Here is a 13,613-nt window from a genome sequence, read left to right as displayed (position 1 = left end):
AAGATTTACAGCCTCGGAAACCCTGTACAGGGTCGCTATGAGTCGGAACCGACTCCACAGCACATAACTACCACCACCACCAGTCAGGAAAAGCCACAGCTGTTTTCCAGGCACACAGCCTGGGATAAAACCAGCATACAGAGCTGCCTGAGAGAAGTGCGCCACCCAGTGGTCCCTCCTCTGCACAACCCACATCCCTCTCTCTCCTGCTCCCCAACAAACCTCAGCCTACAGAGCTGAGCAGACCCTGAGAGCAGCCCTTAAGTCACCGAGGAATGGAGCTAAGAGCGGCAGTGGTGCAGCCAAGCAGCGGGGGGGCCACCATTTCCTCCTAACTCCTGCCAGGGGACCCCCATACCTGAGTGCAAGCGTACAACACGCCTCCCTTATCCCTGAGGGACAGGGGTTAGGTCACATGCTCATCCCTCCCACTGTGGCTCCAGACCCAGGGCAGACCTAGGCAGGACTGAGTAGAACAGCTCCAGTGAGTGGTTCCTACCTGTGCGGGGAGGATAGGACGGGCACAGGAGGCACATTTTGGTGCAAAAACCCTGGAGGAATAAAGGAAACCAGATGTCACCAGCTGAGTGACCAGAGGGTAAGGGCACAAAAACATGTCCCAGCCTGGAATTCCCATGAAACGGCCTGAGCACCCAGCCATCTTCCCCTGGACTTAGAGCAGCTTCTGATCTGCCTTCTTAGCGCTGCTCTTTTTAATCTAGCTCCCCAATTCACGTCCACCCTGTCACCAATTCCAGGATGGCTTTAGGTTGTTCTCTTCTGTCCTCTCCTTCGGGCTTCCTGTGAGCTGCCTGCCCCCTAATGAGATCCCTGCAAACTCTGGCTCCACCCTGAGCAGCAGGGACATATAGTCTGACACCAACTCATGCTTAAGATAAGAACTTCAATGGAATTGGAGCCACAACTAGGGGAATGGCCTGACTGCCCACATGGGTAATAAGTAGAAGAAAGGCTGTGCAAGGAGTCCAAGCCCTCATCCCCTGGCCCTGGAAGCAGAGGGATGGATGCTGGCAGGGCAGCTAGTCAAGGTCCCACCACTAGGAGAAGTGAAGCCTGCAGGAGAAGGCAGGGAGAGGAGAGGGAGGACTGGTGGTCCAGCCACCTGAGAGAAAGCTCAAGGCAGAGCTGTGTGCCCTGCCCCAGTCACAGAGCGGTCACCAGGTGAGAGGTCAGAAGTGCCTCCGTTTGTGCTATCTATGTAAAGACCAAGAACTATAGGCAGGCCGGTCATAAAAATGCTTCAAGAGGAGGCAGAGGAGTCAGTATGAGTCCCACCTGGTCCGCAGTGCCAGCTACTCACGTGTGATAGTCTCTGACACAGTAGATGTTGTTCTCCACGTCCACAGTGAAGGGGACCCCGTCCAGGCATTCATTACACACAGAGCACCGGAAGCAGCCTGGATGGTAGGACTTCCCGAGGGCCTGAAGGATCTGAGGGTGGGAGGCACTGAAGGGTCAATGCAGATGGAAGGCTAAACACAGCCCCCAGAAAAGGGTCTGGTCTGAGCCCCTGGTAGGTCTGGACCAGGTGAACAGATGGGGTCCTCAGACTCCACCCAGGTCAGAAGGGCAGGGACTCCAGTAGGCTGGGGGTGCTGGGGAGGGTCTCACCATCTCCATGATGAGATGTCCACAGATGCTACACTTGTCAGCCGTTTGTTGGAAGCCAGAGTACTGGGAGAGGACAGAAGATCCAGATGTTAGGTGACAAGGGCCACCCATTTCCCAGCCCTAGATGTCCACATCCACATGGATCAAGAGGAGGGTCCCCCAGCTCGGGTCTCCTCCCGACACCAGCCAGGGGCCCAGCTCTGACTCACCAGGAAGTCCTCCTGGCAGTACACTTTCTCACCCACATTGTAGAATGCCTTCCCTCGGAGTCGTCTCCCTGTAAGATGGGCATCACCAGGCTACTGGGTACCAGGGACGGGGTTTCCCATTTCTATCACCCAGCACCCTCTACAGCAGATTGAGCAATAGGAATTAATTTTTTTCCTTCAATATTTTATTATTATTTCTATAATAAAGAATATTTCAGAAAAAATTATACAGAACCTATTGTCAACTGAACTATTAAAAGTAACCTCTAATAAGAACTATTTTTCAAATATAAATTATGATTAATTAAAAAAAAAAAAACAAACACAAAATCCTTTTATCATATGAAGGATCCTAATACTAAAATGAGCCCTAGTTGTGCTTACTACAGGATAAGCAATGGACTGCTAAGCTCAAGGTCAGCAATTCAAATCTACCAGCCACTCTCAGAAACCCTACAGTGGGTCACTGAGTCAGCACCAACTCGACAACACTTAGTAACAACAACAACACCACCACTACTAAATATAAATCCTAAGATTCAATAGTGAGTAATTGTTATCAGGACTAATTGCGACTGTCACAATAAAGGTAGAAGTTTTGTAACAAAATGGGGGAGTAGTTAATCTTACAGAGGACCCTTGGACCATCAAGGGAGAAAAGCCCAAGAGAAATACGGGACCTTATCCAGAGAAGCAGCGACACCAGAGATGGAGGCAGAGATGGGGACACAGAAAGAGGGAGCAGCTGAAGACTGTAGATTCATGGGAAGAGAGGGACTGAGAGCTGGCAGCCAGGAGGCAGACTTGTAGAATGTGCCCTTTGGTGGTGTAAATTATTATAGATGCCTGAGTATATAAAAAAAAAAAAAAGAGCTAGAATGAATTGAGAGAACTACTGTGAATTGATAGTACATGGAAAGGATTATAATCATTGTTTGAAACAAGTGTATGATTTGTTGAATGTAAAACTGATGATCTTGCCCTGTACACTTTCACTCAATTCACATAAAAACTTTTAAATAAATAATTAAACCCTAAGTTCTATGTACTCTGAGCTATTTGAGTTTGCTAGAGAATGGAACATCACCTTTTCTTTGGTATTCAAGGGATGACCTATACTTGATCTCGGTTTCTTCTTCCTTCCCAGCTCTGTTGGATATTCCTGGGCTCTGTCTTGGGCCTCCCATGCCAATTCAGATGCCCCCAACACCAGGAAGGAATGTGAAATGGCCCGAGGGGACCCAGGTAAATGAAGAGAGAGGTAGTAGCTATCAGAGACTGCAACCACAGCTGGGCTCTGCTGACAGACAGCTACTGGGAAGAAAGCAGTCCCTGTATTCCAGAGATTCTAAATTTTTCAAGACAAGCTAGAGTTCAGTGTAGCCATTGCAATGAATTATTGAAGCCAGCAGAGAAGCTGAGAGCACTGCGAGAGGGGAAGTAGGGGACAGAACTGGTAAAGAAGGTTGGAAGGTAGATGCATGTCTGACTTCAGTCTCATAGGACTTGGCCTTGGGCTGATGTTGAGTTTGATTTTCCCTCCCCCTGGGAAGTCAGAGGAGGTCAAATGCCACTCCCATGCCATTTTTTATAAGTCCACAAAGACAATGTTCTACATCCTACTTTGGTGAATAGCAACTGGAGTCTTCAAAGCTTGTGAGTAGCCATCTAAGGTATAACTATTGGTCTCTCCCTGTCTGGAGGAAAGAATAATGAAGAAAATAAAAAATTCCTGGAAACAATTAGTCCGATGGACTAATGGACCATGTGAACCCATCACCAGAACTAGGGGATGCCCTGCTGCTGCTACCGACCTCTGAAACAGATCACAATCAAAGGTCTTGGGTAGACTGGGAGAAAAATGTGGAACAAAACGAAAAATCATAAAAAAGACCAGACTTGCTGGTGTGATAGAGACTGCCCCATCAAGTCTGGAATAAGTCAGCTCCAGGACTTAACTGGCAGCTAAACGATACAGGTCTATAAGGTAAACAGTACAAGCAGGGAGCTATGTACCCCTTAGTACAATCAACCACATTGGATCAGAAGAGCAGCGTTTGCCCAGGGATAAAGCTCAGAAGACAGGAAAGATCCGAAAGAAGGGCCAATCGAAATGGTGAACACAGTGAGAAAGTAGGAAGAGCAGTATTTGCAATCAATGTCACAAAACAAAATATTCATGAACTGTTGAATGGAAAACCAATTTTCTCTGTAAAACTTTCACCCAAATCATAATAAAAAGTTATAAAAAAAACAAAACAACATAAAAATGAAAAAATAAAATAAATGGCCTATATAGGGGCAACGTCTAAAAGAACGCTAACAAACTCAAGAGTATACATTTATTAGGATGGTTGGATTATAATTACTTTTTCTTTGTCTAATATTGTCTAGACTAAATGAACAACATATATAATTTATGTTGTTGTTATTAAGTGCCATCAAGTCGATTCCAATTTCTAGGAATCCTGAATAGGATTTCTAAGAAGTGGCTGGTGGGTTTGAACTGCTGGTTAGAAGTCCAGTATTTATCCTACAGTGCCACACCAGAAAGTCTTATAATTTATAGTATTTGTAAAATTTTTTAAAAAGCAAATTGAAAAGAAATTGCAAGAAAATTTGTCCCAAGGAAAATGAGTCCTCAGTTCCGGTGGGCTCCACACCCTTCTCCCAGGCATCAGTCTCCTAGCCGGGGCAGAGGCTCCAAAGCTGAAGGCAGGAGGCCAGCTGTTCCCTTCGGCCAACAAAAGGGTTGTCACCAGCTCCATGCCTCACTCTCGAGGGAAGCAGACCTCCCCATGGGGCCTGGGTCTCAAAAGCAGGCCAAGTCCCCAGAGAAATGGCCACAACCTATCTGTACCAGAAGATTGTGACCAGCGTCCTCAATGTCCCAGCCTGGGCCAGAGCAAGGCGGTCCATGTACCCGGAGCTTTGGTCTCTGTTCAAGGCAGTGTGGAGGGCAGGGAAGGGGATACCTACCACAGGAGTCACAGATGAAGCAGTCGGTGTGATACAGGCTCCCCATCGCCTGACATGCCTGCCTTGCTCCGTAGATACCAAGCCCACACTTGATACAAATACCTATGGGAAAAAAGAGGCAAGAGAGAAGTGGTTTAGCACCATGGAGTGGGAGTCACATGGACATGCTGTCAACTCCAATTCTGATACTAACAAGCATCCTCACCATGATGATGATGATGATGATTATATGAATATATTTATGCCTAAAAGTCATGCTGAGTCCTTTTGCCCTTGACCTGTTCTTTAATTAAAGGAAAATCCTCTCTTCTCTCTATAAACCCAATTCTATTCTTCAAAATGAAAACATATTTTTGAATACAAAGAATTAAGCTCACATAGGTAGACCCCAGGATAGTCACTGACGTTCCCCAGCCACACTTCCCTCCTCCGCACCATACCCAAAACCAAACCAAACCACCGCCATCCAGTCTATTCCAACTCGTAGAGCCCCTGAAGAGGGTTCACAAGACTAGTAATCTTTACAGTAATACACAGCCTCATCTTTCTCCCAAGGAGCAGCTGGTGGGTTTGAACTGCCAACCTTGCCCAACATCCAGCACCACCAGGGCTCCCTTTTGCATCATACTGTTGGTTTATTCTGTTGCTTATTCACACAGACACTGATGGTCTGCCACAATCCCAGCAGTTTAGGTGCTGGAGATTTTGCAGTGCATGAAACAAAGGCCCTGACTTCAAGGAGCCTGCATTCTAGTGGAAGGGGACCAACAACAACAGTTAATATGTTCAGCGGAAATACGAATGATGACAACAAAGAAAGCGGATAGAATTGGGGTTGTCAGAGAAGGCTCCATGGACAAGGTGATATTTGAACAAAGGCCTAAAGGAAATACAGGAGGGCAGTTACGCTTCAGGTATGAGGGATTGCTGGAAGGAACTGGGGGCCACCCCCAGTAACACAAAGTGGGCAGCTCAGCAGCCCTGGAGGCAGGGAGGAGAGACCAGTAATGGCAGGTGAACCTCATCTCTAGCCCTAGGGCACTTCTCTGGCCAGCCCACTTGTAGACTAGGACAATAGGAAGCCAACTAAACCCCTGCACGGAGTTAACCAAGATCTCCCAGACTGCACAGAACACGAACATATACTCCACCAGTCCTCTAGATGCTAAAGTTTTCAACTGCTCCAGAAAACAGTACCCTTACCCTCGCGCTCGTTTTCTACCAGATCCTCCTCCTTGACGTACAGCCATGTTCAAGTCTCTCCCCCCTTGAAGAACCCCTCCCTTCTTCACCAGCCACTCCATTCCCTACTTCCCTCCGTCAAAAAAGGATTAGTCCACACATCTTGTTAACTGTTGTAGAATTGGCTCCAACTCACAATGACATTGTATAGGGTTTCCAAGGAGCAGCTGGTGGGTTTGGGCCACCAACCTTGCAGTTAGCAGTCCAGCGCTTTGCTACTGTGCCACAGTTAGTCAACCCTAAGTTCTATGGACTTGGAGCTATTTGACTTTGCTAGAGAGTGGAACATCCCTTCCACTTCGGTTTTCAGGGGATGAGTTTTACTTGGTCTCTGTTTCTTCTTCCTTCCCAGCTCTGTTGGATATTCCCCAGCTCTGTCCTGGACCTCCCATGCCAATTCAGATGCCCCCAACACCATGCAGGAATGTAATATGGCCCGAGGTGACCCAGGTGAATGAAGAGAGTGGTGATGGCCATAAGAGACTGCAACCACAGCTGGGCTCTGCTGACAGCTACTGGGAAGAAGGCAGGCCCCACACTGCCTAAGATTCCACAATTTTCAAGACAAGCTAGACATCTAGACATGTATGTGAAATCCTTTCAGACTAAAATTTAATGTTTTGAAAATACAGAGGCCAAATAAAGCAACTCTACAGATCTCCATATGGGGCCAGGGCTTTTGCCAAGTCTCCCTGGGTAGTCCCCTCATCTCCCAACTGTCCACCTCTACCGAGACCTTCCTCCTGCATTACAGATCTGCCTCTCAAATGGGCCTCAGAACACAACACCTGCATGTCCAGCACAGAGCTCCAGCTTCTCCACAAAGACCTCTTGCCCCGTTTGCCTCCTGATGAAATGCTACTTTGAGGAGTTTAGGTCCCAGGGAGCAGCCATGTCTACCCTCTCTCCTTCACATCCAACTTCCTCCCTGATCCTGCCCTCATCGCTTGCCCTCACCCCCACTGACCGGATTCAGAATATCATCACTCCTCATGTGGACAGCTCTTACGGTAGCCTGTCCTTATGTCACAGACTGGTCTCCCCACTACCACATCCCCCAAAGTTACAGTCGGACTTTCTAACATGAAAATGATCTAACCACACACTTACACTCTTAGCCATTAGTTTTGCAAACCTAGCCTTGTCACGTCTCTGATTAAGTTACCAGAAGACGTGATGAAAAGAATAAAACTTGGGATGCTTCTGGGATGGATGAGAAAGTGGGCCAGAACAGAAGCTACTATATCCTATTATTCGTTTGCGGGTTTGGGTTGATTTTTCTAAATATCTGGTTGTATCACTTGAGTTAAACACATTAAAGAAGTATGAAGTAACTCAGAATTTAAAGAAACAACGTTTCAAGAAGAGCAAACACACTAGCTGTCAGACACACCAGTGAGGTCCAGACTGAGGCATGTTTACAGAAAACAGCACGTATGATCAGCACTGAAAATGTGCCCCTGTTCAAACATCTGAAGCCTATCTTTTAGCTAGTGCTACCATAATGTCACCTCAAAAATACATATCAAGCCCATTAATTTCTTACTTAACATATTCTAGCTTTACATGGAAATTACAACTGCATCTTTCTTCATTTCAACGATGAAACCTAAGCCATAACAGGTTAATAAAAGCTACTCCGTCATGCCCCCTTCAAGTGATGCCCAGGGCCCATGTCATACCAGCCATACCCGTAAATCCACCTGTGTCCAGACACACACAGTCTGGAAAGCACCCAGTGGGCAGCAGTTGGGAGGTCATGAGTGTCCTATGTAACAGTTATGTCCATCAGGTGAAAGGAGACAGGGCAGAAAACAAGCAACTGAGGAGAGGGCTGGGAAGGTGAGTAAGCAAGACATTGGACTAAGAGGAGGAGAGTTAAGAAAGAGCTGAGGTTTTGTGGTGTGGAAGGTTTGGGGACTTTTGGTTTGCTTTTTGGTTCATCTGTTTAATGAAAGAGCCTTGTACATGTTTCTATCAAAAGGAAAAAGGCAACAGTAAGAGAAAAGATGAATCTAAAGGAGGTGGAGGCTGTGGATTAGACAGTCCTCTGAGATGGCGGGAGAATGAGGCCAAATGTGGCCTGCAAGTAGAGAACAGGAAGCGCGTGGCAACACACTGCAACTGCTGACCTCAATTTTCTCAAAGAACTGTCTAAGGATAAGGGTAATGGTGATGTCAAGACCACTGAAGCTGAAGACCATAAATCTACAGTGGTCACAGGCCTCCTCTTAACCACTTGATATAGCGACAGAGAGGACTGTAGAACTGATTCAGATCAGGGTTCTGCTGGGCAAACCGTGATTAGAAGACTCGCAGGTTCCAGTGAGACACAGCCTGGTGTCAGATCTAAGGACTGCTGAAGTAAAGTGAGACGAGAGAGTGCTCCTGAGAATGAGAAGCTAAAGAAAAGGTGGGAGGTCACCAAAGTTTTTTTTAAATTCTGGAAGTCCGATGACAGCAAAAGTTAGAGAAAAGAATCCAGAAAGTTCCAAAGATGTCAACAAATGGCAGAGAGGGACCAGAAGGTCAGGTGGTACCAAGGTCAAGTATAGAAGAAGTGGCATGGAGAGAAGAAACATACTCTGAAGATGAAGTTTATGAGATCACTTGAGCTCACACTGCTTACAGATTTACTTTCATTAAAATTTTGTATAATTTAGGCTGAACTGTATAAGAATACAAAGATCCCTGGTAGCGTAATGGTTACAAGTCAGCAGTTCAAAACTACCAGCTGTTCCGTGGGAGAAAGATGAGGCTTTCTGCTCCTGTAAAGATTTCCAGCCTCAGAAACCCTATACAGGGTCACTATGAGTTGGAACCGACTCCATGGCACATAACTTCTGCCTCCATATGAGAAAACAACTTTTCTTACTCAAAAAGATCAAATATCCACAGTATATATTTTAAGAAAATTGGTTACTCCTATTTCAAAAATTCAGGAAAATATCATCTAATTCTAGGTTTTCAGCTTGTCTTTGAAAAACCAAGCATTTGTCATCACTTCCCTCATCCTCTCACTTGGACTGGAGTTAAGCAGTAGTTTTTCTTTAAGAAAGAATGGCCTTAGGTATATAGGAGGAAACCACCACTAGTAAGGTGTGCTCACCATGGAATGGCCAAGCATTCTAGATCAAAATGGTGACACCTAAGGCCAAAGTTCAGAAGGGTTGGGAAGGAGAGAATGGAAACAAGAATCACAGGGAGGAAGTGGGATATGGGATTTTATTACATAGAGGGGGCTACAATCATTGAGATGAAACAGTCTATGATTTGTTGAATGTAAAATGGATGATCAGCAGATGTATGCCTTCACAATTCATAATAAAAAGTTTCAATGAAAAAAACACAAGAATGACCCTCCACCCCTGACTGTCTCTGAGCATTAGCCCCTTCACAACTCACATTAATTAGGGCCTGGGTCTGTGGCCATCTCTGCTTCACACACAGAGTCCCTAGCAGCTATGATGGTTTCAATGGAGCAGAATGCATCCCCCTGTAGGCCTTGCAGTGTGTGGGGTCTTTTGAATGGACAGCTTCACCAGCAAGTATACTAAAACGTATTCTCTTCAGAAGATAGCCCTGGCTTCTATCCCTGGCACCTGGCTGGCCTGAGAAACAACAGATTTCTAACTCTTCTCTCTGCTCCCAGACCACCCAAGACTTGCCAAACCACAAACTCTCACGCTGCCATTTTCCAGATAGACCTAAAACTCTTCAGTGTCTCCTATCCCAAAGGCTTGCCAACTCTTTGGGTCTGCACATGTCCTTGACCACCTGACCCACAGGAGCAATACATTCTCGTTACTGTTAATTGCTGTCAAGTCAGCTCTGATTCATGGAGATCCCTCATGTATAAATGAAGCACAGCCCAGTCCTGTATGACTGTCACCACTGTTGGCATGCTTGAGTACATTATGGTAAGCACTGTTTAAATATCTTTCCAACCTAAGTTAGGGGCTCACCTTCCAGCATTATACCGGACAGTATTCTGTTGTGATTCACAGAGTGGCTAATTTTTTTGAAGGAGATCATCGGTCTTGATCTGGTAGCTCCGCTGAAACCCAGCCACCCCGGCTGATCCTGATTTGAAATACCAGCAGCAGAGCCTTCCAGCACTATAGCAACATTCAAGTAACGCCACAGTACTTATCCTCATGCCCCTGCTTTTGCACATTTTTCCTTCGGCCTGGAACGTCCCCATTTGGCCTCAAGATCCCATCTGAGCAGCCCTGAACTGCTAACTGAATGCCGAGTGGTGTGCCCTGAAGTAATTTCTTCCTCATAATGACCCTGCAGAGCGTTTCTGAGGCTGTAACTCTTTATGGGAGCAGAAAGTCTCATCAATCTCTGGCAGAACATCTGGTGGTTTCCAACTGTAGATACAAAACCCTGAAATACCTCAGGTATGATAACCACCCACCCATCTTCAGAGCCAAGTGCTTCAACCTTCCTGGTGCTCAGGAAAAGTGAAAGGGTCTAGGTATGAAGGCCCAAAGCCAGGGCCAGACTGGAATATAGAGGCTGTCGGAGATGATGGCCTTTGCCAAAGCATGTGAATCAAAATAGTTTGTAAACATCCCATATAAACAGCATGGTCCAGAGCCAGGGCAGCCCAGCGTGACTGACTGCATCCTTTCAGTCCCTATCCTACCTCTCACCCCCACCCAGAGTGGACTTACCCTCCCTCTCACTCTAGTCCTCATCATCCCCAAGCCAAGGGTCAAGTGAGGCGGGGTCTCTGAACGCTCCACCTCTATTCTCCTTAGTGCTGATGATTTGGGCAGCTAACCTCAAGGTCAGCAGTTCTGATCTACCAGCTGTCCCGCGGGAGAAGGATGAGGCTTTTTGCTCTCAAACTTATATGGGGTCACTATGAGTCAAACCCGACTTCACGGCATACCACCACCACCACCACCACCATGCCCCAAACTGAAGGGCGAGGACACCTGGTCGTGGGCACACCTGGGTAGTTAAAACGAACAGAGGCAAATGCCAAGGGTTAAGGGAAAGAAGAAGAAAAAGATGAGTGATAAGCTTAATTCTATTAACCTGATTTTTCTCCAGTTTAGGAACGGAGCATCAACACAACTTTGCCACATCCCTTGTGCAGCCTGAAGATCTAAAAGCAAAGTCGCTGTTCTAAATCAGCCCCCAGACCTGGCGGTTCACACTCGCACCTCCCCTGGAAAGAAATGCCGCGTGGGCCCTCCAGCCCCACCGGAGATATGTCTTTCTTTTCTGGTTGCCCTTTCCATGCCAACCTCCGGGCCACCCCGAACTCTGCTCCGCTGAACCGCACACCTCTCCCAAGCCATCCCCGACCCTCAGAGAGGAGATGGCGAGAGGTCCGGTGCCAAGCGCCGGCGCCGCCGAGCTTGCTCACCGAAGTAGTCCCGCGCTGTGCGCGCCTCCAGTGCCCGCTCCAGTTCCCGGGTGAGCACCTCCAGCCGCCGCTCCGCCGCGCTCGGGCCGCTCTCCCGGCCCGGGGGCAGCTGGAGCGAAGTCAGAGGGAAGGAGGCCTGTCCGGCAGGCTCCGGGGAGCGAGCTGGCGCCAGACAGGCTCCGGAAAGCAGCAGGTCGGCGTAGGCACCGGCTGAGCCGCGGGAGCCGAGACTGGACACACTGGAGCGGGCACTGCCCACTGACGGTGGCCCGAGGCCGGGGCGCGGGTCCGAGCGGCCAGAGCGCGGGCTGCCGTGGCGTTGGTCGTAACCCAAACTGATGCCGCTGGAACGGGTGCTGCCGCCGCCGCCGCCGCCGTCGGAGCCCGCCAGGCTGGCCCGCGGGCTGCCCGCAAGCTGCGCGCTGAGCTCGGTGGGCGCCGTGCGCCTCGGGCCTCTCTCCCCACGGCTCAGTCCGTCCGCCCCAGCCTCAGGGCCGCTGCCGCCGCCCTTCCCTCTGCGGCCCAGCGCCTGCGCCGCCTCGTCTGCTGGTCCGGGCCGCGGCCCCTGCCGACCCCGGTCGCCGCCTGGCTCCAGCTCCCGCAGGGCCAGCCCGGCCAGGAGCAGGGCCGCCTCGTCCGCGGCTGCCCGGGAGCGCTGCATGGCCCGGCCCGCCGGTCCTAGCGCGTCACCTCCGCCTCCGCTTCCCGCCGCCGCTCCGGCCGCGCCGCCGCATCGTCCACCAGAAGCCCGGAGCCAACCCCGGGACCCCTGGGCGCGGGGCGGGGCGAGGCCGAAGCCCGGGCCGGACTAGCTCCGCCGGCCCGCAGGGTCGGGTGAACGCGCGCCCGGCGCAATAACGCGCGGCGGAGGAATGTGCGCTCGGAGGTGTGGGGCCGCGCCCCCTCCTCCCGGCGGCCGCGCGGGGGGCGGAGGGACTCCTTTGCCGGAGCAGGAATGCGAGGAAGGAGACGGCGCTGCGGCCTGTGGAATGTGGGGGGAGTGGCGGCTGCGGCGGAGCAGCGATGTCCGAGCTTCGTTGGGAGCTCAGAGGGGCGCGGAGACTGGGCCGGGACGCTGGGGCATGCAACTTGAAGTTGAAGCGGGCCCTGGGGCTGATAAAGTGGGAGGTTATTACCCCGTCGAGAAAGTCCGAGGTCCGCTTCGCGCGCGGACCTTAGAAACACTCCGGATTCCCGCGAGCTGAGTTGGAGACTCTCCCAACCCGGGCCCGAGGAATACAAGCAGTTGACTAATGTTCCCCACAACCTCCTTCTTATCTTCCTGGCGCTGCCTGTCTGTCTAAGGCGCTGAGCCAGGCAAGCTGTGCCCGCTCCGGGACCCTGGGGAAGACTGTGCGCGTCGTGAGCAGATGTGCCTCCGGGCCTCGCGTGAGCCCCACGTCCCCAGCCCCTCCCGAGCCGAGCCCTGCAACAGCGCACTAGCGTCGGGAGCCCATATCTGGCTGACCGGGAAGCTGCCTAGTGCAAGGAGTCGGGTGGGGTGGGGATTAGACCCAGCGACTGGTCTCCACGAGCGGGTCCTGAAGGCCAGGCCAGGCCGGGAGCAGGCCTCTGGCTCTGAGCCAGTGGACGACGAGTCTCAGCTGTGCCCTTTTCCAGCACCTGTCCTTAGTGCCTTGAATGAGATGCCAAGAGGAGGTTCCTAAGAGCATTTGCGCTGCCACAGGTCATGGGACTGACTGGACCCCTACAAAGATCCCAGATTCCCACTAAATTGGAAGCCTAGGGGCCTGAGAAGGCGGGTAGAAGTAACTAAGGCTTTGCGCCTAGGAACACAAACTGCAAAGTTCTTGTCAAACACTTCAAACGCTCTAGGGAAAGAAAACCGTTATCTGTCAGGATATGGCTGATCCAGGCAAAGAACACTGAGTGAAAAAGTTCCCTGTTCTCCAGGTAACCCCTCCTCCGAGAATTTGAAGAAGGTGGCTACAGTCTTAAGGGGCAAGGAGCCTGGAATGGGTACTTGCTCTGGCCCAGACTGACAAAGGCAGTTGGACCTCAACTTTGTTAAGGGGCCAGATGGCACATTCTCCTCAGTTGGCAGTGGAGCATAGTGTCTGTCCCAACAGAATCCCTCCCAACACCTTCCCAGCCTACAGAATTCCAGCCCCACCTCAGGGCCTGGGACAAGCATTTTGGGGAGC

General features: G+C 50.1%; 1 protein-coding gene across 1 annotated transcript in view; it reads right to left on the bottom strand.

Moving 5' to 3' along the window:
• WTIP (Wilms tumor 1 interacting protein) overlaps nt 1-12,109 on the bottom strand; it is a 19,462-nt gene extending 7,353 nt beyond the window's left edge. The window contains exons 1-6 of the mRNA XM_006867321.1: nt 11,449-12,109; nt 4,821-4,922; nt 1,842-1,909; nt 1,633-1,695; nt 1,322-1,452; nt 500-551 (exon numbers count right to left, since the gene is read on the bottom strand). Of these exons, the coding sequence (XP_006867383.1) occupies nt 500-551; nt 1,322-1,452; nt 1,633-1,695; nt 1,842-1,909; nt 4,821-4,922; nt 11,449-12,109 (1,077 nt within the window). The remainder of the gene's footprint in view (nt 1-499; nt 552-1,321; nt 1,453-1,632; nt 1,696-1,841; nt 1,910-4,820; nt 4,923-11,448) is intronic.
• Nucleotides 12,110-13,613: the final 1,504 nt, after the last annotated feature.

Source organism: Chrysochloris asiatica, unplaced genomic scaffold (assembly GCF_000296735.1).
Source record: "Chrysochloris asiatica unplaced genomic scaffold, ChrAsi1.0 scaffold00104, whole genome shotgun sequence".
Classification (NCBI taxonomy): domain Eukaryota; kingdom Metazoa; phylum Chordata; class Mammalia; order Afrosoricida; family Chrysochloridae; genus Chrysochloris; species Chrysochloris asiatica.
This window is presented reverse-complemented; position numbering and strand designations above follow the sequence as displayed.